This window comes from Meles meles, chromosome 13, assembly GCF_922984935.1.
Source record: "Meles meles chromosome 13, mMelMel3.1 paternal haplotype, whole genome shotgun sequence".
Lineage (NCBI taxonomy): Eukaryota > Metazoa > Chordata > Mammalia > Carnivora > Mustelidae > Meles > Meles meles.
The window spans coordinates 8,213,999-8,241,598 of NC_060078.1; the positions used below are offsets into that span (position 1 = coordinate 8,213,999).

At 43.6% G+C, this 27,600-nt stretch overlaps 1 protein-coding gene across 2 annotated transcripts in view; it reads left to right on the forward strand.

The window, feature by feature from the left end:
• Window positions 1–27,600, forward strand: part of ACTN2 (actinin alpha 2) — a 67,205-nt gene that overhangs the window by 14,235 nt on the left and 25,370 nt on the right. Inside the window, exons 2-8 of one of the 2 annotated variants that reach the window (XM_046027878.1) lie at window positions 11,418–11,532; window positions 12,440–12,559; window positions 13,336–13,422; window positions 18,446–18,533; window positions 20,061–20,139; window positions 23,902–23,983; window positions 26,956–27,041. In XM_046027878.1, the coding sequence (XP_045883834.1) occupies window positions 11,418–11,532; window positions 12,440–12,559; window positions 13,336–13,422; window positions 18,446–18,533; window positions 20,061–20,139; window positions 23,902–23,983; window positions 26,956–27,041 (657 nt within the window). The remainder of the gene's footprint in view (window positions 1–11,417; window positions 11,533–12,439; window positions 12,560–13,335; window positions 13,423–18,445; window positions 18,534–20,060; window positions 20,140–23,901; window positions 23,984–26,955; window positions 27,042–27,600) is intronic. The other variant, XM_046027879.1, reaches the window with a different exon arrangement.

Genomic DNA, 27,600 nt, shown 5'->3' on the forward strand with positions numbered 1-27,600 from the left:
GGGTCTGTTCCCAATTTAGAACTGTGCTCTGGTCCAAAATACCAACGCAGAGAATGTGGTGAATTACAGGGAGCTGCTGCAATTCTAAATGAATGCTTGAATCCCTCTGTGTAGGCAGCCATTTATTTGGGTCCCTGAAAATAGTAACAGTATGGTGAACTTGAATTAAAGAATATTTATTTTGCCGTCCGTGTCGTACAAGCTGCTTCCCCAGTTGCCGGGACGGGCTCAGGAGGGAAACGTCAGTTTGCTTTTCTAAAGAGAAGCTTGAATCCCTCCTCAAGCAGAGAATCCTGCAAGTATAATCAGCGTTGCTATTGCTTAAAACCAAGCCACAGTCGGGTCTGCCGTGTCACAGAGCCACCTCTTGTTCATGATTATCCAGGCTCCAAGGGAACAAGTTATTTTGGGAAGCATAGCTCAGGATCAATCATATGTAAGGCTGTTTGCTGGGGAGCCTTAAATGCTTGCTTACCAGAAAGTCCTCAAAGGAATTCTCCACGGAGCTCGTGCCAGCGTGGGGGAGGCAGGTGTGATCCCAAAGAACTCCCCGCTGGTGCCCAAGTCAGGCTCACGGCCTGCAGACGGCTCTCAGTTTGGATGACCAAGCACCCAGAGCTTCCCTGTGGTCCTTTGAGCTTACCGCCTTTTTCTTTCTTTCTTTTTTTTTTTTTTTTAACATTTTAGAGAAAAAATGACTGAGACTTTGAAGATATTTGATTTGGTTACTTTAACATATGCTGCCAAGCCCAAAAATAGTTTGGGTAGAATCTGCATATTTCTAATCTGCATTTAATCCCATTTAACAGTTAAAGTGGAGAGTTCCATTAAGATCGTTTGCTAACTGTCCTTTAGAAGAGGGAATGTTAGAGCTTTTTTTTTTTTTTAACAAAAAGTTTTTAAAATAAGCTCTACAAATTTTTATGTAAAAATTTTGTTTCAAGGATTTTTTTAAAAAGATGTCTCCATTTATTTGCGAGAGAGAGAGTGAGAGAGAGCAGCACCAGTCGGGGGAGGGGCAAAGGGAGAGGTTCTTTAAGCAGACTCCCCACTGAGCACGGAGCCCCAAGGCTGGATCCCACCACCCATGAGATCACGACCTGAACTGACTCCAAGAGTCAGATGTCCAACCAACACCCTTTAAGAATTTTAAAACACCCCTTGGAATGAAAGTAGAGGGGGCTTGAGTTGCAACTAACACTGAGAATCTCAGCCGATCAGAGAAGGGATTGATGTCCTTACTGTGTTGCTCCACACGCCTTGCCGATAATAGAGACAAAGAAATGAGTAATTCCGGCTAAGAAGTAAGAATCAGGAGCGTGAGTAATAAGAACTCCTGTAAGTGCTGATAAAATGTTTGTGGGAAATTTTCTTGAGCAGGGAGGAAATTAACAGATGGAAATACTTTCTCTTCTTGATAAATGTAAGATCTTTATGAAACAGAAGAGTGCTAAATAATTCAGCCCAAATCCAATATTATTTATGGTGATGCATATAAGAGGGAACATGGGGACACGTATTAGACTTTAAATGGAGGCTTTGACATAGAAAAGGAATCCAGTAAGCCGAGACTTACAACAGTTGTCATCTTCGCAGGACGGGGGAAGCAGACTGTAACTTAAGATCAGCAAATGACAGACTTCCGTTAGTTCCCGTATCATTCTTGTGTGTCAGTTACTGTCCGTCTTCCCTGAAATCAGTAACATTCAGATCGGAGTAATGGATGCTTTAGCATATTCAGATGTTGATCTCTCTTTAGAAAAAAGATCCTAATAAAGTATTAAAAGACAATTCTGACATGAAGGTAAAAATCATGACTCTCACACAAACAGACGCATGCTAAAGATGTTATTTAACTCACTAGCAAAGAACAAACTGGAGAGGGGTTTCAAGCAGTTAAAAAAAAAATCCAAAGAATCGGCACATTTATAGATTAGCAATAATGAAACGAATGTCCCTCTGGGAAGAGGGATTGTCCCTGTACCCAATAGAATGCATTTCTTGTCTGTAGGCAAGAATTACTTGCACTGTTCTTTGTCTATGACTTACGAGTCTTGGAACAGCATAGAAGGTGTGCTGTAGACAATGAACAAGTTTCCCATCGAAGTCTGGGCTTTCGCTTATATTTATATAACTATTGTGACACCCTTCCAGATTCCCTAACTTTAACCTCTTCTGTGATTCCGCATTACCAGAGAGGCCATTCCTCAAGCCAGAATTAGTCTGGGCAAGATTTGGCTTTGTTAAAAAACCTGAAAAGCATTTTTTTTTTTTTCTCCTGTTAGAGAGTCTGAAGAGCTTTTGGCGCCTTTCTTCACGTGTTCTTCACAGCCCGGGACCTAAATGGTAGTTGGTCTTATGAGCCTGGTGACTGATGCCTAAAATTCAGGGTTCAGAATTCCTGATTAAAGCCAGACATGGATAGAACTATCTTTCCAAGTGCTGGAGAGCCATCTTTAACCTATCCACTTAAAGAATCATCCATTAGCCTGGTTCTATTTTTAGATGCCCTCAGCCGTGAGGTTGTCTTTTATTTTTCACAAGGATTTTTTTTTTTTTTTTGGCAAGATTACAGAGTGTCTTTTAACATTTAAGGATTCTGTAGTTAAGTCTGACATGATAATAATGTTTTAAAAACCTGGAACTTGATACAGATTTTTTTTAAGCAGATACAGATTTTTCAACTCCTCAGTCTTTTTTATATTTTCAATCAAAAAAAAAAAAAATCTGACTGCTATCTTCTTTACTCTGTCCCAGAAAGTCTGACAAATCAGATTCTAGTCAACAAAGAGTTATTGAGCGCCACTGTGTGCCAGGCACTGTCCGGAGCAAAGCAAAGACCCCTGCTACCATCCGTGTCACTTACACCAGCATGTTTGAAGGGTGTAGGTGGCGTCCCCCAGCAGGTCTTTCTGAAGGCACTCGTTTTTCCCACTTTCCTACCAAGTCCTTCAAGGATTCCATGGGTGACAGCTCCACCTGAGTTGTTCCTGAGCTCGCCTGCCCTGCCCTGGAGATTGTGAGGTGTCCTAACTTTGGGTAGGAAGAGACCCCGAGCCCTGCTTACTGACAGAACTTGTCGGGCGTGAATCAACCAAAGAGGGCTGCCTCTTTTTTTCCCTCTTCCTTGGTCTCGGAATAATGAAGTTGGTACTTGTGAGTATCCCTAGAAGTCAAGTGAAAAGCAGCACTTTAGGGGTGCCTCAGTGGCTCAGTTGGTTAAGCATCGACTCTTGATTTCAGTTCAGATCACAGTCTCGGGGTCTTGGGATCAAGCCCCGCGTCTGGCTCTATGCTCCAAACGGAGTCTGCTTGTCCCTCACTCTCTGCTCCTCCCCTGACTCTCTCAGTCTCTTTCTCTGTCTCTCAAATAAATAAATAAATAAAATTTTCTAAAACAGAATTTTGTTACCGTTGAGGTTCCAACTTATTCATGACTGAAATTGTCACCATTTGAAGTATTGAAAATTTGAATGGGTACTAGTTCCCTCTCTGTGAATTACAGGTATGCTGGCTGGATGCTGGGTTCTTTGGGTGACAGAAAGGTGACCAAGACAGGATCAGAGGCTACTGCGGTCATTTCGGCTTTTTGATTCCTAAAACGTACGCTTGCTTGCAGGCAAATGAAAGCCCAAGAAACCAGTCGTGGGCTTGCCATTTGCAGTGGAATGTAATGGGATTTGCTTTTTTACAAGTTAATTTTGAAGCTCTTTATACTTAGTGTATTTTTTAAAAAGATTTTATTTATTTATTTGACAAAGAGAGATCACAAGTAGATAGGCAGGCAGAGAGAGAGAGAGTGAAGCAGGCTCCCTCCTGAGCAGAGAGCCCAATGCGGGACTCGATCCCAGGACCCCAAGATCATGGGCTTAACCCACTGAACCACCCAGGTGCCCCTACTTAGTGTGTTTTGAACCGAGTTAGCCCTTTATACTAATGGCCTCATGCAAATAAGTTATTTTTTAAAAATGCAGGGACAAAATATATTTCTATGGGCAAAAACTAATGCTCTGAACACTTTGTTCTTTGAGGAAGTCACAGCACGCTACTAATGCTCTTTGTTCTGTGAACCGTGGTGTGAAGTGCTTGGGGAGAATCAGGAAAAGATGAAGACCTGGCATCTTTCTGGATTCGTGGATTTCAGACCTTCTTGTCTTCTCTTTCTGTGCCCTGCCCTGTGCCCTGCCACGGTTTATGAAATGTGCCTGTTTATGCTTGGTTATTGGAGGTGGAATATTCTTTTGCTCAAGGAGCCTTAAGTCGTGACTGTAGGCGATGTATTTTTTTCTATGCAATGGTTTAATTCCCTTTTAATTTAAACCCCAAAGCACTTCCAGTTTCTTTGAATTGCCACCACCGACTGCTGTTCTTCTGTGTTTCTGTCGCATCTGTATTTGTGAAGTAGTTGGCTTTCTCTTTCATTTATCAGACATCATGGTCAGCAGTTGGGGTAGGTGCACAGTGCATTCCTTGTGGTGAGCAACAAGTCACAGGAAAGAGGGGCTGACTTGGCCACACCGGGCTCTCCGTGGGTCACAGAGCCAGGACTCAGATTTTAGGGTGGCAGTGTTTCAGGGGGTGCTACACTGAGCCGTCACCTGCTGTGGGAACTAGTAGGATCCTGGAGACTTGGCAGAGATTTGTGGGCGGAGAACAAAAGGGCTGTCCACTGTGTACTTAGATGCCTGCTTACGCAACTCATGAGAGCAAGAGGTCTCCAGATGGGCTTCCAAGACATCGTACCGTTGGCTGTAACACATGTAGGATCCTTAGAATGGACACTTACGTGCTTCCATACTTCTCTCTCTCTGGCTGAATTTTTAAAATGTCGTGTGAGGAGTTGAAAGGTATACTTGGGCACTTGGCAGCTTTGAAGATGTGGAATTTTTTTCCAGATCAGAAGTTTAGGTTGACCAGTCCTCACCGAGAGAGGCTTCTGGGTCCAGAGACCTTGCTAAAAGGTTTTATAAGATGGCTGTGTGCCTGAATATTTAAATTTAAGGCCATGCTGCTATGGCCCCGTTGTATGGATCACCCAGTGCATGTCCTCACCTAGCGTGTGGACCAGGATCTTTCGGTTGAGGGGACTCAGATTGTGAAGCTTTGTAGTGAAACAGAAAGTTCTGCTTCTGCCAGCCGTGGGGGGCAGGACTTTCTGTCCTTCCTGCTCAGAGAACTCCCCGCTCTTTGTGACGGCCATGTCTCCTTTTTATTTTATTTTTTATTTTTTAAAGACTTTTTAAAAAAGATTTTATTTATTTATTCATTTGACAGACAGAGATCACAGTAGGCAGAGAGGCAGAGAGAGGGGAAGAAAGCAGGCTTCCTGCTGAGCAGAGAGCCTGATGTGGGGCTCGATCCTAGGACCCTGGAATCATGACCTGAGCCAAAGGCAGAGGCTTTAACCCACTGAGCCACCCAGGCGCCCTATTTTTTTTTAAAGATTTTATTTATTCGTTTGACAGAGAGAGAGACACAGTAAGAGAGGGAACACAAGCAAGGGGAGTGAGAGAGGGAAAAGCAGGCTCCCCACCGAGCAGGGAGTCTGATTCGGGGCTCGATCCCAGGACCCTGAGATCATGAACTGAGCTGAAGGCAGACGCTTAACACCTGAGCCACCCAGGTGCCCTGAGTGTCTCCTTTTTAAACACTAAAGCCGAAATCACATTTACTTCCCAGGAACAGCTCTGACCCCCTCTTTTGCCTTAACCAGAGAGTTTATAAATGGGTGCAGCTTTCTAGATGCTCTCTACCTCCTTACTTGCCAAATATTAAAAAAACAAAAAACCCAGGGAAGTGATTAGAAGGAATCTTGTCAGATTGGGAGTCTATGAGGTGGAAAATAACACACCCTTAAAAGTGATTATTGTAAATAGAAAAATAAATGGAGCATTTTGACAATCAACTTTCAACCATGGAGTGGCTTCCGCTAGTTGTATGTGAGAGTGCGTTCTGAACCGACGTGATAGGTGGTGTTGGCCGGTCAGCTTTTATAGTTCTTCTCCTCCTGATGACCTTTTGAACTGTTTCATAGAGTTAATGATAACAATTATTATCCCTCCCCCTTTTTTCTGTAGCTGGGAAAATGTCGGGACACGAGGGACAAATAATTTCATGGTGTCAGAGTCAGAAATAGAATCTGAGTTCTGAGCCACGACTGCAGGCTGGACCAGGCTCAGCCTCCCCCTTTCCTGGGGCCCACTCATCCCTCCCCATAGGATTCAGGCCAGGACTGACACGGTGAGCCTCCCAATGCCTTTACTCACCGACAAAAGCAAGCTCAAAATCGCAGAATACTTTGACAGTGCCCCAAGCTGTTCTGGACCTGACAGATAATGCTGTGTTATAATTGGTGGGCTTAAACGTTGAGAGAGCTGCTTCAGACCTTCCTACCCCTCAAGCTTCATGCTGTGGGCTGTGCCCGAGTGTCCCAGCCCTCAGCATGCCCCATTCTCTTCCGTTCAGGAAAACCCCACAAACTTTTCTGAGTACCCTTTTCAGGAAATGGGATCTGAAATTGGTATTTCATGTTATTATTATCAGAGGAAAAGCTAGTTTAAAAAGTATAAAGGGAGTTTATAGATGTTGTCTTGCCGTATTTTTGGTTTGAAGAAAATAGAATACTGAGTTGAACAGACAGTCTTAGAAGAGACAGACCAGGCCTAGAACCTTATTGCTGAAAGAATTAATAATTGTCTGATAGCATGAAACGAACTTGTGTTCAGACAACTGTGTCAGACTCAAGATTGATTTTTTTTTTTTCTTTTTCTGGGTAATAATCCTTTCCAGGTAGAGATATGAACTTGTGTTACATAAATAACCTCAGTTACTAATCATTTTTATTAAAAGATCTTTTCTCCCTTTTGTCTGTGGAAAAGTCTGCAGTGTAGGCTGTTAGGTCTATAGGGTTAATTAACTTAAAAAGAAACCATATGCAAATGTATATCATTCAGTAGCAGGCTTATCTCAACATGTTAATAAAGACACAGTACTTTTGTTGTTGTTGTTGTTGTTTGGGTTTTTTTTTTGCCCTGAAGTACGCACAGAGAATTTAACTTTGAGAAAGACAATAGGCTTATCATTCTTGTGGACTGGGGACTTTGCCAGTAAGTTCTTCATGAAAGAAGGATGGCCTCACCTTCCAGTGAACAGGACTAACACTTCCTGCTAATGATACTCCTGGGAAACTCCTTCTACTGCTATTGTTCTCAACCGCCATGTTCTGGGTGTTGAGGAATATTTTCTTGGCCACTAGATTAAGTTCAGGAATATAACAGAGAAGGGACTAAGGATAGTTGAGTGTCCTTCAGACTTCCTGCATGAAAACATAATACTACAAGCCTACAAGCCATGGAAACACAGCCTTAAAGGTTAAGGCCTTTCTCCTTTGTACCCTGTTGCTTACAGAGATTTTGGTGCCATGGCCAGGTTGGGTCTCTGTGGGCCTGGAGACCAGTCTGCTCCCGCAGGACCACCCATCCGGGCCAGTGCTTCCGGGTTGTGATTCCTTATGTTTCAGGAAGAGATGGTGATATTTGCTCCTGTTGTTTGGGGAAGATACGCATGGAGACAGTGCCTTCCACTGCCTTTCCATCTTTTCTACGTGTGTCTTGAACACCCTTTCCCTTTGTTTTCTTGTGAGCTTCTTTGGAAGGTGGTAAGAGCCACAAATATCAGCCTTTCTCTTCTGGAGATACAGATCCTCCTTAACTGACATTGGAATTATATCTGGAAAACCCCATGGTAAGTTAAGAATATCTTAAGTCAGAAACACATTGGCTCCACGTAACCAACCGAACACCATAGTCCAGCCCAGCCGCCCTTAACCATGCTCAGAACACTGATGTTTGGCTACAGTTGGGCAAGAGCATCTAACACAAAGCCTGTTTCATAATAAAGTGTTGATGGTCCCGTGATTGAATACTGTACCCAAAGTGAAAAACAGAAGGGCTGTGTATGGGTGTCGAATGTTGGCAAATTTGTAAGTTGTTGACCCTCATGATCCCATGGCTGCTTGGGAGCCGCTGCCCCTGCCTAGCATCACAAGACAGGATCGTACCACACAGCTTAGCTTGGGGAAAGATCCAGATTCAGAATTCCAAGTATGGTTCCTACTGACTGGGAATGGCTTTCGCACCACTGTGAGGTCAAAAACTTGTAAGTCCAACCGTCGTAAGTCAGGAACATCTGTAGATGGGTCTGTGGTGTCCCATCTTGGTTCTCTTTGTATGGCTCTCAAAGGATTTTTTTTTTTTCTTTTTTTAATGTGCCTGTTTTTGAGCTTCAGAAAGCATTGGGTCTTATCACTAGGTGCAGAAGAGCAGGGAATGAGCTGTTCTCCAGAAGAGAGGTAGAGGAAGCAGGAGAGGAGGTTGGAGGACCTCACATGTGACTGAGCAGCTTCTGGGTTGAGCCACGGCCTGTGGACACCGTGGCCTCTCTCCTTGGTGGGCATGTCCAGTTCATAGAGCACTATTTCTCTTAGGAAGGACATCTGGCTTGGTAGTTTGCTTTGGTCCAAGGAGCCTGGCTCTAAAACCATGTGGACGTACCTCCTGGCCACGCTAGTCCTCCAGGATTGAGTTCCCATGTTGCTGTCAAGTAGCAAGGCTAGCCACAGAGAAACCTTCGGGTAAATGTGTGGGGTCTTGCCCTTGCTGTTGTGGCTTTGTCTCCTGCATAATTAGCAGGCTTTTCACAGAAACCCAGGATGACTAGAAATGCCCAAGAACAGTCTCTATAGGCTATGGTAATAAAAACTGTAAATAGACTGAAAATTAAACATTCTAATAAAGCTTAAAATTCCTTTTCGGAGTGCACTGGCCTCTTTGCAAAGCCATTATACCAGCGCTGTTGGGGTCCTTTTCACATGGAAGTTGGTAGTTACCACCTTTATTGGCTCTTAGAAGGGCTCATTAAAGATAGGGACACTTCATTAAACTTACCTAAATAAATTAACCTTTTAGATTAAATTCATTCTCCGGATTTGTACAAAAGGATAATTACCTATGGTAAATTACCTTCATTGTGAGTATACCTATAAAAAGGTAGTATCAAACAGACTTCCCCAGTGTTTCATCGTGGGGTCAGGAAGCTTGCAGCTTTGGGATTATATTCAGAAGTGTTTCTGACACTTCTATTATGAAGGGACTTAAGTGACACGGTGACAAGATAAGGAAATTGGCACCAGCAGTAGGTGCTCATTTTAAAATTGAAATCTAAATAAAGGCAACTCTCTAAATATTTTATATCATTCTATTTTTCTGTCAATTCCATTAAAAAAAATCACAACCTGTTTTCTTGTGCCTTTCCCGAAAGTTTAGGTCTGTGATTAGTCTCAGTATTGTCAGTTAAAAAAAAAAATGCAAAACCTGAACACATTTAAAGTCGATTTGGTTGCTGAAAACGGGCCTAGGATGTGTTTTACTGATAGATAACTGTCCAGAAACAACCAAAATGTCCATCCACAGGGAGCTAGTTACATACAGCACAGTATATGTACTATGGTGGAATACTATGCAGCCATCAAAAGGAATGATCGATGTGGAAATGGAAAGAGCTCTAGGTTATATTTTTTACGTGGGTTAAAAAAAAAAAATCCAGGTGCAGGACAATGTCTATATTCTGATATGGGTTAAAGGACAAAAAAAAAAGGAGTGTGTTTCTGTGTACTTACATAGGTATCAAAGATCCTTGAAGAGACACACGCAAAACTGAATGTTTGTTCCCTCTAGAGAACAGAACTGGGTACCCGGGAATGGGAAGAGAGGGACACTTTTCACTTTATCCCCTTTTTGTGGCACTTGAATCTTGAGCCAGGGAAATGCATTGCCTATTCAAAAAGCAAATAGATAAAATTAATATTGAAATAAAAAAATGTTAGACTGTTCCTAACAATCTTGGCTTCAGACACCAAAGTTTGGTTCTCTATAACAGTGCCGTCCCATTGAGCTTTCTGTATTGCTGGAATGCTCGGTCTGGGCACCGTCCAGCTCAGTAACCCCCAGCTACAGGTGGCTTTTGAGTACTTGAAAAGTAGCTTATGCAACTGAGGAACTAAGATTTTTCATTTCCTTTCATTTTAGTTAGTTTATACCTAAATAGCCACCCGTGGCTAGGGGCTACCATGTCGACTGCGGATAGATCTAGAGCATATGGTTTCAAGTATCTCTTCTGTTTTGAGTTGACTGAAGTTTAGAGGTGTTTTAGGAGAAATAATTATTCCTTTAGGCTCTCAGGGTGAAATGAATTATTGTAAGCCCAAGAAAATGCCTACATTCTCTTTTTGCCCTCATACTTATTGCCGTCGCATCTTTGTTGAAATAAGTGACTGTTGGATTTGAAAATTTTCTGCTACCCAGGAAAATCATTTTTATGGAAAGAGTATCTTTTTGTGGTTCTTGCACGGAACCCACCTATTTTTTAGGGATTCATTTTCTTCTCTGTCACACAGACCCTATTTGCGTGTCTCCGCACAGAGTAACATGCTGGGCACTTTGTTCTGGAGCCCCACAGCTGTTGCAACCCAAGGGGACATTTGCATTCTTAGCCAGCAGCTGCCGCGCAAGACCTTCTAAAATGGTTTTGGCAGGAAATAGTGCGCAAGTGGAAACCAAGTTAAAAGCAGCTTGAAAAATAAACGGAATGACTTTGGGTGTCTCTTGATATACAGCCCACCTTTCCACTGAAGACTGTCTTCATGATTTGTTATCATGACGGGACTGGGAGCCCTTCCATGGCCGGGCTCTCTCTAACTGCCTAACTCCCTTTGCACGGGGTCTAGCCCAGGGCCTGGCATATGCCAGGAGGAGGTCCTTATTACTGTTATTATTATCATTATTTTTAATGATTGACTATACTGCAAATTTGTTTAATTGATTTAGTTACTAGCTTAACACTGTTGCGCATTCAGGATAAACTAAGATGTAGATAATGAGTGGTTTGGGGGCCCTCCTCTCCTCTCCTCTCCACGACACAATACCGCCCACCCTCCCCTCTGAAGTAAAACATTTTGAACATTATTTAAACATTCTTTATTCATCCGTTCTGCAAGCAAGCTTATTTTTGTTGCATGCAAGGAATAAGCACGCTCTCATTTAGTCCGTATCTCCTACGAAATGGGTTTTCAGAAGGTGAGGGCATAGGTGTGAACATGGTACCTCTTTAAGCTGAAGGCATAAATCTCTCAGCCTGGTATATCAAATAAATGATTTTTTTTTTGGTCTCTAAAGGGGAAACTACTAAAATCTTACCATAGGCCTCGAGTCATTCTTTCCATCAAATTCTGTGTGCTTGCCCTAGAGGCTCCGGGAGCTCCAGTCTCGAGTGTGTAAGAAGTTGAGTGTTGGCTGCATGGGGTGGAGGGTTGCCCTGATGGGGCTGGGGCCGTGCCAAGCAGTGCTTGGTTCTCGTTGCAGACTTTCACTGCCTGGTGTAATTCCCACCTAAGGAAAGCTGGCACCCAGATTGAGAACATCGAGGAAGACTTCAGGAATGGCCTTAAGCTCATGCTGCTTTTGGAAGTCATCTCAGGTTGGTCTTGGACGTACAGGTGTCCTGCCGCACCCCGCGCATCTGTGTGTGGGCTCTAGATACACATCTGTTTAGAAACGACTGCTTCAGCCCTTTGACCCTGGCTGGGCCAGAACACGGTATTATTGGCAGAGAACAACTTTCCAGAGAGCAACTCTGGCTGGAGTTATTTTTCTGTTCTGAAAAAGGAGTAAGTTCTGTTTAAAATTGACCTATTAAAAATAATGTTTGCACCACCCACCTTGAAACAGAATAAGAAAAGAAAAAAATGACATTTACGCGACTCCCCACAGTGCTGCCCTCTCTCTGCTCTAAGCCCAGCAGGTGCCTCTCCCAGACATGGTCTTCTGTGCAGAAAGCCAGGATACATGTTGCCATAAGTCTGAAAACATGAGCTCAAATTCCAGAGGGGTTATGTTTTGCTCTGAATTTCAGTTGGCTGGTTTAGACTTTGGATGAGGGAAGGGATCACCCTTGAAGAAGTGGGACTAGAAGGGCGGTGGCAAGTGTGCCCCGATCCATAGATCTTCATCATCGGGTGTCTGCCATGAGCCCTGGCAGCCAGTGCTGTGATTTGGACCAGGCTCTCCTGACTTCCTCTAATAGTTAGTCAGCAACTCCAGAGGCTCCTGGGCTACCAACCAGCTTTTCTCGAGACTCCTTTGTAAGTGTGGCTGGTAGACCAAACCGGACTCTCCCAGGCAGATCTGAAAAGCGTCTGGCTCTGCACTGGTCTATTGGTCTTAAAAGTTTTTTGGTTCGTGGTTTACAAAAACCAGAGACCCATCAGAAACAGTCACATACCTATTTCCATTTAAGGAAGCATGAACTCTGAATTTTGGTGTCTCGATTCTGCGTCAAGGGGTTCCTTTCTCTGTGTCTACGCTATTCTTTCTTCATCCGACAGGGGAAAGGCTGCCCAAACCTGACCGAGGAAAAATGCGGTTCCACAAAATTGCTAATGTCAACAAAGCCTTGGATTACATAGCCAGCAAAGGCGTGAAACTGGTGTCCATCGGGGCCGAAGGTAAGTGAGGGGTGATAGGAACGACCCGGCTTGCCACACTGACCTCCCAGTGGAAGGTGGGTGGGCCTGCAGCTGGGCGAATTCCTCCTGGCACTTCTGGTGTCAGGCTGTCTGCTAAGGTCTGGGGTACAGAGATGAGAAGAAAAGGTAGCATGGCCAGGCTCTAGGATTATTTGTAAAGAATAGAGTCAAATTTAATGCTGTCTTCTTCAGCCTGATTACTGGGATGGGAAAGAGCTTAACCTTCCTGGGGACTCTTATGAAGAACTAATTAGTAGGAGGGAAGTGACATCTTCTTTCTTGGGGAGATTGGGAGCCCCAGTGATTTTCTGAGATGACTTGGCTTCTTACGTTTTTTTTTTACAGCTGAGTACCATGACCTTGCCCCACCTGGGGCGCCCTGGAAGGATCAGGGTGAAGATGAGCCTGTGTTCTCTGAAACTGACTACTCAGAACCTTGGCCCATCTAGTCTTTGGGCTTTGGAAACTCTCGGGTTGTTTTCAGTGATTATGCATTTACAAGATATATGCTTATTATTAACTCAGAATTCATTTAAACCAGAGACATTTGGTTATGAATACTGTATAACTAGACACACTGCGACACATAAAAACATGAACTGGTCTTTCTATTGTGTATATATATATATATATTTTTTTTTTTTCCCAATAGCTCTGAAGTCAAAGCTTACAGGAAACATACAAGCTGTAGGAAAAATGTATGCCTCATGATGTCACCTTTATGCAAATTTGTTGTTGTTGTTTCTTTCCTAAAGAAATTGTGGATGGCAACGTGAAGATGACGCTGGGTATGATCTGGACCATCATCCTTCGCTTTGCGATTCAGGATATTTCAGTTGAAGGTAAAAGACATGGCTGAAAATCGGATTGTATTAGGATACTTGGAGTCATTCGTAGATTGAATTTATAAAGTAGAATTTAAATAAGGCCTTGTAAAATTGAACAGTCATTTCCATGATTTAATGGATGATACGGGAGTTGGGTTTTCACAGGTTTTATATTTGTATGGGAAAGACCCCAGCAATACTGTTTCATTCATGGGGGTGGAATCATTTTGGAAAAGATGAGCACATGTTCGGAACAGAAGTCGCTTTTTAAAATGAGCATTTTGGGGGCTTGTAATTGCTTATTATATTCATAGGTTCCCAACTCTAACAGTTCTGTGGACTTGCAGGTGCAAAAAAGCAATCAGTTGAAATCTGAGTTCATTCATTCACCCTCCGTCCCTGCTTTCCTTCTCCGTCTCTGTGTCTGTCTCTACAGCTTTCTGTCTTTCTGTTAACAAAATCTCCATTGTTATTGTATCTTTGGGCCCAACAACTGTTCCATCACTATAATAGAACCATAGTCCTTGGCACTGCCACAGAAGATGAAAATCTTTAGTCTTTTTCGCCCACTGTACTCCTAAATATTTTGATGAATTCAGCACTGTTGAAAAGTGTCAAATTGACATTCTTAAAATTAGAACTTTGCCTGTTTAGCCCTCAAATCACAAAATGTAGAGCTGCAGAACCCACTGAAAGGTGGTCTGGATCGTCCAACCGTTGTCAACCTCTCGTACCGTTGTCACCCAACAGGTAGCCAGGAACCTGAATGGTGAGGGTGGGGACACTGTTTGTAGTTCTGCCCAGGACAGAGTACCCTCTGATGCGGGCCTTTTTAGGTGATGTTAGTTACTATTCAACCATCAAACGTTAAAAACCAGGGATTTACTGACTGTTGCGCCAGATGGCATGAAGCCTACAGCATTTACCCTTAAGGAATTTCTGACCACTTAGATTATTCTCTTCTGGCATGGAAGCCCCATTTGTGTCCTCTAAAAATCCAACTGCGGGGCACCTGGGAGGCTCAGTCAGTGGGCATCTGCCTTCAGCTCGGTCGTGATCCCAGGGTCCTGGGATCCAGCCCCACTTTGGGCTCCCTGCTTAGCTGGAGGCCTGCTTCTCCCTCTCCTACTCCCCCTGTTGTGTTCCTTCTCTTGCTGTCTCTCTCTCTCTCTGGCAAATAAATAAATAAAAAATCTTTAAAAAAATAAATAAAAATCCAAGTGAGATATAATGATGTTAAAATCTCAATAATTCAGGCTCAGAATTTATAAAGTCTGAATTTTTTTTTAAAGATTTTATTTATTTATTTGACAGAGAGAGATCACAAGTAGACAGAGAGGCAGGCAGAGAGAGAGGGGAAAGCAGGCTCCCTGCCGAGCAGAGAGCCCGATGCGGGACTCGATCCCAGGACCCTGAGATCATGACCTGAGCCGTAGGCAGTGGCTTAACCCACTGAGCCACCCAGGCACCCCTATAAAGTCTGAATTTGAAAACTTTCATACAATGTGCTTTCTTAAAGATACATTCACTTCATTCCAGTGAAAATAATAAGATGCTTCTTTTAAGTTCTTGCTTTATTAAAAAATAGTAATTTATAATAATTTTACCAATTTCATTTACTTCCAAATTCAAATGTTTAAACAGTTGAGCTCCCCTTAAAGAACAAATACTATTTTTAAAAAGCTTGTTCACATGGTTGCATTTGCTAAACTAGTAAATCCTTTTCCCACAAATATTACAGAGGTTATTACAGGGTTTTTTCGGATGGGTTACACATGTCAAATTAGTGATAGTTTTAATTTAGAATTTACTTCTATTTCAAATGTAGCTATGAGTGGTATCCATTATTCATTTTCCCTAGAGTGATTGTTGATGTGTCCAAAATAAGATAAGTCACAATATTTTGTGAAGTTATCACAATAAAAAATGCATTAACCTGCTTTTCAAAAGACTAAGAAGTGAAACATTCGAAAGTGGGAATATGATTAGCAAAGTCCCTAGATCTCTTCCAAGTAGATGTTTTTCAGGAGATAGTTGGCTGACTTACATTTTTGTTTTCTTTATTGTTTTACTTTTTTGGAGTCATTTCTCAATAACCTCACTTAATTTCTGGAGGTCTCTAGAAAGATGATCTTAGTTTGTTTTCATGATGTGTAGCATGTGCAAAAAGACATTGTTATTATGATTGAATTCTTTGAGGAGCCAGTGTCCTTTGGCAGAATGATGGATTTCTTCCAGGAAATAAAATGAGAGATGGACACACCTGCTAATGAGGGTGATCCCCATTGTACATGGATTGGGTTTACTTGGTGCATCTCTCGTTTTGTGATGGAATGATAAATGGCAGTACCTACTTATAATGTGCTTTTCACATCAACGATTCTGTGTGTGCCAAAAGGCCATGTTTCAGATTTAAGCTCCTCTTGCTGGGAGTGGCGTATACCGCTGCCAGGGACATAATAGGCCTAGTTAGGAAAACCTGACAATGGTGTTGGAATGGGAGAGAGTTCTTTTTGATTAGATTAGCCAATGAAATGAGAAAACGTTGACATTCATCGCATAAGAGTGTTCAGACATATTCATACATAAATTAGGCGAAACTCCATGAAATTAGGCAGATTTAAACTTCAGTAGCATTTATGAGATTGTTGATCTGCTTTACCTCTCTTTGCCTTTCTAGCCTAAATTTCACTTAAACTTTCTAAAATACAGTGCGTTATTTCCTCCTGATGTACTTTTTCTTTTTTTTTTTTTTAATATTTTATTTATTTGACAGAAAGACACATAACGAAAGAGGGAACACAAGCAGGGGGAGTGAGAGGAGAATCAGGCTTCCCGCCGAGCAGGAAGCCATATACAGGGCTCGAACCCAGGACCCTGGGATCATGACCTGAGCCAAAAAGGCAGATGCTTAATGATTGAGCCACTCAGGTGCCCCAGTGTACTTTTTCTTATTAGTAACTTTGGTTGGGACCCAAAGGCAGGCAGTGTGGAGTTCCATTTTTCAACATTTTTACCAGTTAATATTTGAATAAAGTCTTAGAATATTCAGTTGTTTTTCTTAATAAGATTTTCTGGAGAAGACACATGAATAGAAGTGATTCAAGTGATTCCTTTAGCACGTGAAATTTTGGGAATATGTTTATTTCAGCTGAGTTATGGGGCACGGGAAAGTCTGAACGAGAATGAGCAACTCAGATAAATAATTATAAAACACTTTTTACAGAAAAAAAAATCAACTTGAAGTCCTTACTAAAATGGAAAACCAGGGCCCAATGTTAGTTAAGAGTCCACATATTTATAGGGGTTTTCTAAGTTGTTAGCACTTAAATACAGGCAGAATCCTAGGTTTTGGGGAACAGTTTTGAGGAGATGTTTGGATGCAGGTAATTTTGGGCCCTCCAAGAAGCTGGTGCCAGAAGGGTATTAGACACTGTCTTAGCTGTCTTGAGCTGCCATAACAAAAGACCATAGACCAGGCAGCCTGACCAACAGAAATTTATTTTCTCATGGTTCTAGAGGGTGGAAATCCAAGATGAGGCTGCCAGCATGGTCTGTTTTGGCTAAAGACCTTCGTTTTGGCTTGTAAATGGCCACTTTCTTGCTATATCCTTCCTGGCCGAGGGAGAGGAAGAGCTCTCTTCTCAGAAGGGCTCTACTCCCATCATGGGAGCCCCACCCTCATGATCTCATCTAACCTTAATTGCCTCCCAAAGGCTCCATCTCTAAATAAGGTCAGGGCTTTAACATAGAAATTTGGGGGGGGGGGGGTGCCTAGGTGGCTCAGTTGGTTAAGCAACTACCTATGGGTCAGTTCATGATCCTAGAGTTCTGGGATCAAGTCCTGCATTGGGCTCCCTGCTGAGCAGGGAGTCTGCTTCTCCCTCTGACCCTCACACTCTTTCTCTCTCATTCCCTCTCTTTCTCTCTCTCAAATAAATAAATAAATAAGTAAAATATTTAAAAAAAAACACATAGGAATTTAGGGGTGCAGGGATACAAACATTCAGTCCAGAACAGACATGCCAGAGATTTTGGGGGGAGTGGAAATGCCTATGAAGAACCAGAAATGGCCAAGAGAGAGCCGTCCAGGGCACCTGGCCAACACCCATGCTGGAGAAGGGAAGGGAGGTCTGCGGGGAGAAGGGTCTGATGGGGAGCCCTTCAGCCTTGGCTCTCAGAGGAGCCGCACCGCACAGGAGTGGCTGGCTCCAGCCTCTCCCTCCCTCAGTCCTGGGCAGAGCGGCCTGAGGAGGAGTGGCCTCTGGGGAATATGGAGGTCAGAACTGGGACCTCAGTGGCCTGCCTGTGTCCATGGGGGGGCCTGCTGTTGTTTCTACTTCATCAGAACTCAAGTGGCCAAACCCGAAACGTACTAATAAAAGCCTTTCGGTACTACAAAAATCAGCGGGTAAGGGAATAAATCTGAGACAGGGCGGCCTCTGTGCATCCCATTGACCCAAGATGATAAGAGAATCAATGACAGGTTAGTGAAGTCATAGTCTAGTGCATAGTAGTAATTTTTAAGTGAAACTTGAAAGTTTTTATTATTTTTTTAAAAAGGTTTTATTTATTTATTTGACAGACAGAGATCACAAATAGGCAGAGAGACAGACAGAGAGGGAGAAGCAGACTCCCTGCTAAGCAGAGAGCCCGATGTGGGACTCGATCCCAGGACCCTGAGGTCGTGACCCGAGCCGAAGGCAGATGCTTAACCCACTGAGCCACCCAGGTGTGCCCCAGAAACTTGAAAGTTTTTAAATGAAACTTTAAAAAACGATTCATTGCCTGTATCCCTGCTGTCTGGTTTTATGTTTATGATGTCATAACTTGTGGTTGCCCCCGTGCTGGCCTTTTCAAGTCCCTTCTGTGTCCTTGGCAATCTGCTCCCGGGAGCGGGGGTCCCAGCGGAGATCACGAGAAGAGATGATGCATTTGGTGGTCTGCCCCCTGGGAGGTCTCTTATCAAGACTAGGAGTTGGGTGCCTTAAGTACTGAGTATTTCCACGGGGACACTGTTTCTTGGCTGTCATTACAGAAACCTCTGCCAAAGAAGGGCTGCTGCTGTGGTGTCAGAGGAAAACCGCTCCTTATAGAAATGTGAACATTCAGAACTTCCACACCAGGTGAGCAAGGAAGGCCCGGGGCTTCTTAGATTCTCCTGGAGTCCTGGGAGGGCCGTGGTTATATCTGCTAGTGTCTTCCGGGTCCTGTCTGAGGCACGTTTTACCGTCTGCCGTGGACCCAAGGCTGTAACATCTCTGATACTTAAGATCCCTCTGGGGAACCCATCCAGTGGCTTTGAGGGGCTGGTAAAACAGCATAGTACTGCTCAGCCCCCAAACGGGCCTTCCCTATTTGGGGGTTGTGGGCGTGCATCTCACCGTGACCTTCACCTGCTACCGTCGGGAGGCGGCAGGCATGGCTTCTCGCAAGGACATCGAGGCAGAGTCTGTGTGTCCCCCTGCTGTACTGTCCGTACCCCAGCGCCTCCCTCTGTGCTGCAGAGAGAGACACTTCCTCGGCCAGCTTCGTATGCTGGGGTTCGAGAGAAGGAGGAAACTCGTATTTGTAAAATGACGGGAACGTGCGTGAATAGAGTCTAAACTTAATCTCAGAGCGTGGTTTTATCACTTGCTCCAGTGTTCCTCCTCACGCACATCTTCTGAGAGTAGAAGAGCTGTATTTTCACCTCTGTTGGGTGGGTTACTCAGGAATAGAAATAGGTCCTCAGCCACCACGGATTGTCAGGGAAATGGGGGGCAAGCAGGAGCCGCAAGGGAAAATGGGGGAGGTTCTCCTGGTTGGACAAATATTATAGAGTGTCTACCAAGTGTCAGGCACTGAGCCAGGCCTTGAGTGCGCAAAGGTGGGAAAGAGGACTTCTCTGTCCCTACAGCACGCTGTCTTGAGGACAGGAGGAGCCCCAAAGGGGAAGACAGGCTTCTGCCAGCGTGGAAGTCAGCTTGCCTCTCACTGACCTTCTTGCCTTTCCTCCTTTGCCCAAGACTGGGTCAAGCACTTCAACTCTGCAGCCCCCGGGGGTTTCTTTCTTCCCCTGACCTTTTGGGGAGCAGAACTCCCATTCCCAGCCCTTAGTGAATGCCTGGTCGCCTCCGGCAAGCTCAAAACCCGGGGTTGTCTAGAGAACAGTTAGCGTGAGCGTCTCTGGGGAGACAGACCAGGAGTGCGGGTCCTCCTTGCTGAGTCCCTCGGGTGCTACCATGTCTTTGCCTTTTTGAAAACATGTGAAGAACCTTATGAAGACAGAGGAGTCCCTGGGAGCTCATGGTGACTTTCAAGTGTACTAAGGATCTTGAGGGGGAAGTATGTCCTGGACATTTAAGGATAGACGTCCTTGTATATGGTTTTTGGGCAGACCCTGCAGGAGGGTCCTTGTGGGAGATGAGGAGGAGGGATCGGGACAGGAGGGTGCTGACCAGGGAGGAGGGTAGGGTGAGAAGAGGGTGTCACTGGTTCTCCTAGCCCAGAACCAGACGGGGCCAGCAGATAGGGAGGAGCCCCAGGGCAAGGGTGGGCGTGACAGACAGAAGGACAGGAGGGACCACTTGTAGGGTGACGTCTGTCCAAGACGTAAGCTGCTGCTTTCTCTCCATTAACATGTGTTCCTGTTCTTCCTGACCATGGTGCAGCTGGAAGGACGGCCTTGGACTCTGTGCGCTCATCCACAGACATCGGCCTGACCTCATTGACTACTCAAAGCTTAACAAGGTCATTCTGGGGGCCTGGCATGCCACATCCTCTCTGTCCCTCAGCATGTCACCCTGAAAGTGAGCACGTCAGCACTGAACTCACACAAACACGCAGCTTACCGCCAGCTGAGTCTCCCAGCTCGCCTGGCACGTGGTGCAGACGGGCAAGGCAGCCAGGAAAATACTTTGATTAATAATTGTTTACTAATATTAAATAGGGTGGGACAAGACCCAAAGCCAAGTCACCCTTTTGGCCCCAATTAAGATACATTTGTCGATTTGGCTTGATTTACTCTGAAGGTTTTTATTTGTGTTTCTTAGCAATTTTACATTCCCAGATTGTAAATATGAAAAGAGAAGATAATACAGGCTTTTCCTGGGGGAGGGGAAAAAGCCTTCTTCTTAAATTCTCTTTACCCTTTTCTGAAAGATTTAATTGCAGACATTTTTACTCAGAACGGATTAACTTAACTTCTCACATGAGGGACATTTTACCATTATCTTGCGATTGAGAGAAGATATTAGTTGTAGTTTTAGAAAAGAGCAATTTGAGGGTGCCTGATGGCCCAGTCTCAAGAGCACGTGACTTTTGATCTTGGAGTTGTGAGTTCAAGCCCCACATTGGGTGGAGAGATTACATCAAAATAAAATCTTTTTTAAAACATTTTTCAAAATATTTTACTTATTTATTTGACAGAGAGGAGAGAGTTCACAAGTAGGCAGAGAGGCAGGCAGGCAGAGAGAGAGAGAGAAGCAGCCTCCCTGCTGAGCAGAGAGCCCAATGCGGGACTCGATCCCAGGACCCTGAGATCATGACATGAGCTGAAGGCAGAGACTCAACCCACTGAGCCACCCAGGCGCCCTTAAAACATTTTTTTTTTTTTAAAGAAAAGGGGTTTTGTTATTAATTTTGGTTTTGGTCTCTTTAGAAAATTCAGCACTACATTTGAATCCTCTCTTTAAGCTTAAGCTTTAGTGTACTTAAGTTTCAAATATTCTCAGAACTCTTTCTTCAGAAAAGTAGTTTAAAATGTAATCTGTGATGGAAAAAAGAAGTCCATGCCCCTCCTAAACCTTGTGGCAGACAGTCTGTGCTCTCAGGATTTAGGACTAAAGGCATTACCTGCCTGGAAAATGTTGCCGCATGTGGTGGTTAGGGCCTTCTGGTTGCTGGTGTGCTCAGGGGGCTGCTCCCTTGAGTGGCCGTGTCATGGTGTGGAATCCGTCCCTGCATGCCGCCCTCCCCTGTGTGCTATGCATGGTCCTTGCAAGAGGTCACTTTGGCCCCCTTTTCAGTTGTTATTACTTGCTCATTGCCTGTCTGCTGGCCTGTCTCTGATGACTTCAGGGGAGCTCGTGGAGAATTGACTTGTAGGGAAAGGTGAATCCCACGGTTCCGGAATATATGGTTGCCGGAGGTCCTCAACTTTTCAAAGCCCATATTCTCTTATTCTGGACTTACTTTGAACCACTTCAAACACGGAGATGGTGTATGTTTTCTCAGTGAATCTCTGTCTCATATGCAAAATGAAGGGATTGTTCTAGATTGAACTAGTTTCGTTAGCACATTAGAATGGTTGATTTTTATTACCTGTGGTCAACAGACTTGTGGTGATTAGCTGTCAAAGATGAGTGAAAAATGATAGTAACGGGCAATAGCGGTTAATACTTACATAGCTCTCCATTAGGCTGTGTTATAAATAAATATATTGTTATACTAATGTGTATGTATATATTCATATGCATAGGACACATGTGTATATCACACGTATTAAATATGTATATTAGTAATGTTCTGATGTGTATGTTACATATACATGCATATTCCTTCTGTCTTCACGGTGCATAGTGAAATGTATCGTACTGATGAAGTAGGTACTGTTATCATCCCACTTTTACAGATGAACAAAGTATGGAATTCAGCAATCTGCCCAAGGTCACATGGCCAGTAGCCGAGCCAAGAAAATACTTCACTGCCACATTTTATCTCTCAGTATAAATGAGATAGTGTTCGCAAAGTGTCAGAATCAATCTATTTTTAATGCTGAAAGTTTTCTTATACATTTAAAACAAAAGGGAAAATTTTACTCAGCAATTTGGCTTTGTAAACACATGCATAAACTATGCAGGTAAGGCTCACGTTACGATAGGGCTTCTTTTAGGGGTTCATGGGTGGCTCAGAGGGTTAAACCCCTGCATTCAGCTCAGGTCATGATCTTAGGGTCCTGGGATCGAGCCCCACATTGGTTTCTCTGCTCAGCAGGGAGCCTGCTTCCCCCTCTCCATCTGCCTGCCTCTCTGCCTACTTGTGATCTCTCTCTTTCTGTTAAATAAATAAATAAAATCTTTAAAAAAAGAAAAAAGAAGCTTTAAGATAGGGCTTCTTTTGTTGGAATGGTTATGTGCTTTGTTAAGACATTTACTTGAAAAAAATGTTTTGCCTGAAATGTATACTTTCCGAGGCCAGGAAACTTACTTGGGTTTCTTCGTTGAGCCTCGCGAGTGTGTTTTTAAGGTCTGCTCTTTTAAAATTGCTTCAGCCTATTCAGATGTACTCATGGCAAAGCATTGCACGTTCCACGGTGTTTAAATGGCTTTGATGTTAAAATTCATGAAAGCCACCCCTGAACTAACCCTAGTTTTCAGTTTGATTTTCTTCTTTAAGGAGTCAAACTGGAAAATCAAACTGATTTTCTTTTTTAAGGAAGAAGAAAATCAAACTTTTTTTTAATATATTTTTAAATATTTTTAAAAAATATTTTATTATTGTTATTTTTTCAATATTTTATTTATTTGACAGAAATCACAACTAGGCAGAGAGGCAGGCAGAGAGAGAGGAGGAAGCAGGCTCCCTGCAGAGCAGAGAGCCCGACGTGGGGCTCGATCCCAGGACCCTGGAACCATGACCTGAGCCGAAGACAGAGGCTTTAACCCACTGAGCCACCCAGGCACCCCTCAGTTTGATTTTCTATCTTAACGACCCTCATCCCATTTCAGGTCCGTAATGTCTTAAGTGGAACAAAATAAGAAATGTTAAATGAGTCTTTAAATTTTTTGATGTTTCACTTATACACCTCTGGTTAAATTTATTAAATTTATTTTATTCCTGTGTGTGTGTATGTGTGTGTATACACACACACACATATATATAAAAATATAATATATATATTTAACCAATTTCTCAGTGAAGATAGACATAATCTTAAGAACAAAAATTTCCTCACAGTTTTCATTCACAACTTTAGTCTTTGGCATCCTAGAAGCATAATTTTCGCTCTTTGTAGCCATCTTATGACCTTCGTTGGGGACCCAGAAGTTTCAGCAGCTAGCATATTTCCTTCTCTTTACACCTCAGCTTTCTTTAAAACAAAAACATCGTACTAAATATTCTCCATGATCACCTTGCAGATCTAGGAAAGGTCTGTTTCATGATTTCTTCTGGAATCATTTAAAGGTTGAAAATCAGCTCAGAAGTATTCTCTCCAGCCCATGAGAAAATATGTGACAGCTTTCCCCCGTCTGCAAAGTGTTGTCCTCTTAAACCTGGGGCTCACATTTTATGAGTTGGAGTGTGCATGCATTGTGTGGGGTTCGTATCATTTTTGGTGTTTCTCTAAATATTTGACATGATTGGAAAAAGGTAAGAAGGGAAATTACTTCCACTCTAATGGTTATGTGCATGGAAAGGTCTCCTCCTAGAAATGAGGTGTGTCAAACACATTACTCGTAACTCCTATTTGAAAGATATTTTCAAACGCTAGTTGTGCTGTTTTTCGTGCAGGATGACCCAATAGGAAATATCAACCTGGCCATGGAAATTGCAGAGAAGCACCTGGATATTCCTAAAATGCTGGATGCTGAAGGTGAGAGGAAGATTGTGTTTTTTTGACTTGCGGAAAGTCTGTGGCCTAGTCGTGCCATGGCTGTGCGTAGGGATTTATAAGACTTCGTCGCCAGATTACATCTGACGTACTTAGGAATCTGAAGCCGTTTCTGTCATTGGCCACAGGAGTGTGAAGAGCATTTCATTTGTAGCACGTTCATGAATTCTTTTTAAAAATCCTGCTCAAAACCACGCCAGCAAAACTATAGTAAAAGAATTGGGTAAAAAAGTTCAGCTTTGGCAAAGAAATGGAATGCTTGGGTTTGTGATCTGCAAAGAAAAACTATTTTTATTTTTGTAACAACACAGTTATTTTTCTTACCACATGGAGACGAGCTTAGCAAATAAATCTTCTTGGGAAGTGCTCAGGACTTCACGAGGGAAAACATCCTTCCTTCCAACCAGAAGGTAGAGAATCGAAACAGAGAATACGGCGCGTTCAGCCGTCCGCATACCTCTCAAACTTCCACGTTTCATTTTGGGTCTGAATTAAATTTAGTTTAGTTAGATCTGCAAGAATGTCTAAGCATTTTGCTGCTGGGCGTCCCTCTTGCTGGGGACTGGTTTCAAATAACTTGTGTGCCCTCTGTATGGGACAGACTTGTGTGGGTCGCTCTGTGGCACACCGCTGTAGAAAGCACAGATATGTGGAGACCATCCATTCATTTCACTTGTTTGTGAGTCACTTACCACTCAGCAGACATAGACTGAGTGCCTGCTGCCGGCAAGACCCTCGGCTAGGTACCTTGGGAGGGGATGAGATGTACCAGGCAGGGTCCTGCCCTTAAGGAACTTAGGTTACTGCGTTTGTTGTTAATACTATGATTCCCTTACGGTCCATTTCTTACCCCTAATTGGGATTATTGGGGAAAAGCAAAGAACTTAATTATCTTCCATTGTCAATCTTCTGTTCCTCCTTATTGCTGGTGATTGTATTATAAATTATAAACTCGTTGGCTTGAAGCAACAGGAATTTATTCTCTTATGATTCTGGAGGCTGTAAGTCTGAAACCAAGCTGTTGGCAGTACCATGCTTCATTCAGAGCCCGTAGAGGAGGTGCCTTCCTTGTCTCTTCCAGCTTCAGAAAGCCCCATGCGTTCCTTGGCTTTGGATGGCCTCGCTCTCCCCTCTCTGTCTCTACATCTCTTTCTTTCTCTTTTATAAGGACATCAGTCATGATAGATGAAGGATCCTCCCTCTCTCAGCAGGACCTCATTTTAACTTGATTCTGTCTACAAAGGCCGCCTTGCAAATGAGGTCACAGTCATAGGTACCGGGGTAGGGGATAGGACCCCAACATATTTTGAGGGACACAGTGCAGCTCATAACAGTGACCTTCAAAGTAGGATTCTGATTTTACCCACTCATTAATTTAACCATTTTAACAAACACCTGTATTATTGGGCATTAACACTTGAATATACTCCTCCGAATCGATTGATGGTTTTCAAAAACTATAAAGGGAGAGAGTCAATAAAATAATGGAGGAGTTGGGGCACCTGGGTGATTCAGTGGGTTAAGCCTCTGCCTTTGGCTCAGGTCATGATCTCAGGGTCCTGGGGTCAAGCCTCACATTGGGCTCTCTGCTCAGCGGGGAGCCTGCTTCCTCCTCTCTGCCTGCCTCTCTGCCTACTTGTGATCTGTCTCGGTCAAATAAATGAATAAAATCTTTAAAAAAAAATAATGGAGGAGCACCTTCAAATAAATAGTTCCTTTTCCTTTTTGTCTGTCTGTCCTCTCTAAACTAAGTTTATGTTTGTGTGGCATCTCCTTTGACCTTTCCATAGAGTAAATAACTACCTTAGAGTTTATCCACTTGAATTAATAGCTAGGATACTAAAGAGAGGAGAAAACAGACATTTAGTAAATTAATACCTCCCTAATACACTGCAGTTGAGGGTGAGTTCAGGGTCACCATCATTATTCCTCTGGCCTGCTGACATGCTTCTTAGTAGATTTTTTCCTTAGCCTCTGAGTCCTGCTCTGGGCATGTGTCCATCCTGTGACTCCTTCCAGGCTAATGAGATGTGCTGGTACTCCTTCATTTCCTCCTCCCTTGTGCCTTTTTTGTTTAATTCCTTTTAAATGGTTCAGAAAAATGCTTACATACTATAATATTTTCTGTGTAATTTCTCACAGGAATTTTTTGGCAGTCATGAACTTGACTGACTTGGGTGTGGGGCTTACTGTGACAGGACTACCCAGCAGGTCCCTCCCATGTGTGACCCTCTTTATCCTTGCCCTCCCCCGCTCTTGGGACTTAATCACCACCACAGCGTTGTGTTAGCGTGACCTTGTTTCGGCCACATCGAGAGCTGGCCACCTCCTGTCAGAGCGCTTGTCCTTCTGGGGCAGCCTTGCCTTCCTGCCTGCTGTCATTGTGTTGGGGCCTGAACCCTCAGTGGGGATTTTTGACTGGCTCCTTAGGCCACTCTCCATGAACTGTTACCTATAGTAAACACTGTAGAAACTTCTCCCCCTCTTAACCATCTGCCGTGCTTTTAAAAGGTTCTGGAAGTTGTTTCTCTGTTTTCCTCCACAAACCTTTCCTTGAGGTGAGCACCAGGCTTAAGTTCCTAGGTGTGTAGGCTCTGTGTAGACTCTCAGAAGGGATCTCTGTTGACCCCCTCCGTGTGTGCAGCGGGAGAAAGTCTCAGGGAATGTCCTGTCATGTGCATCCTGTGGGCTTCCGGAGCTCCGATTCTGACCGTGGTTGTGACCTCCTTGCCCATTTAGGGCCCTTCTCCGCTACTGTCTCCTTCTCTTTGGCAGTTCTCAGAAGGACACAGAGAGTAATGACTTCTTTGACTGGAGCCAAAGTTTTAACCGCCTAAGTGTGGGAGGGGTGCGGGGTGGGGAGATTCATTGCTTTGACTTCTCCAAGGCAGCACTTGGCCGAAACCTGCGGGTGCTAGAACATCCGGGCAGTTAACCTTCTTTTCTCCACACAGATTTAGTATATACTGCCAGACCTGATGAGAGAGCCATAATGACTTATGTTTCCTGTTACTATCATGCTTTTGCTGGTGCACAGAAGGTGAGGATGTAAAACATGAATCACCACTCACCCTTCACCTTCTGTGTCTTAATTTTTTTTTTCCAATTGTTTTTCTCTTTCCCCCTCTCCTCTGAGTAAGGAGACCTGTCTGGTTCTGAGGAGGCAGTCATTTGTCTTTTTTAGTCTAGTTTTCTTTGAAACTTACTTTCTGTCCATGCAGTAGTATGCCGTTCATGTTTGTTTTCCAGAAGATTCCATGCCGTGACACAACCCCCACATCCCTTCTGGGCATGCCCTCTGAAAACATGATGGCTAGGTTTCGCCCTTAGGGAAGTACAAGGTCTCTTTTAAACTGTGTTTTATCCAGTGACCGAACCGAGTTTAAAGTTAAAAAGCAATTCAGCAAACAGTGTTGTCGCCAAGGTGGAAGGAGAAAGGTTGTGTGTTCACACGGTCCTGTTTTCTCTTCTGTTGGTGGTTTCGGCAGCTACTACAGACTGTAGCAAGAGTCACAATAAGTACCAGCCATGTCTATCCTTCTCTTTAGAGGTTTTGTTACCTTGGTGATTTCTGTAAATGGCAAGGTAAGTAGGCACCA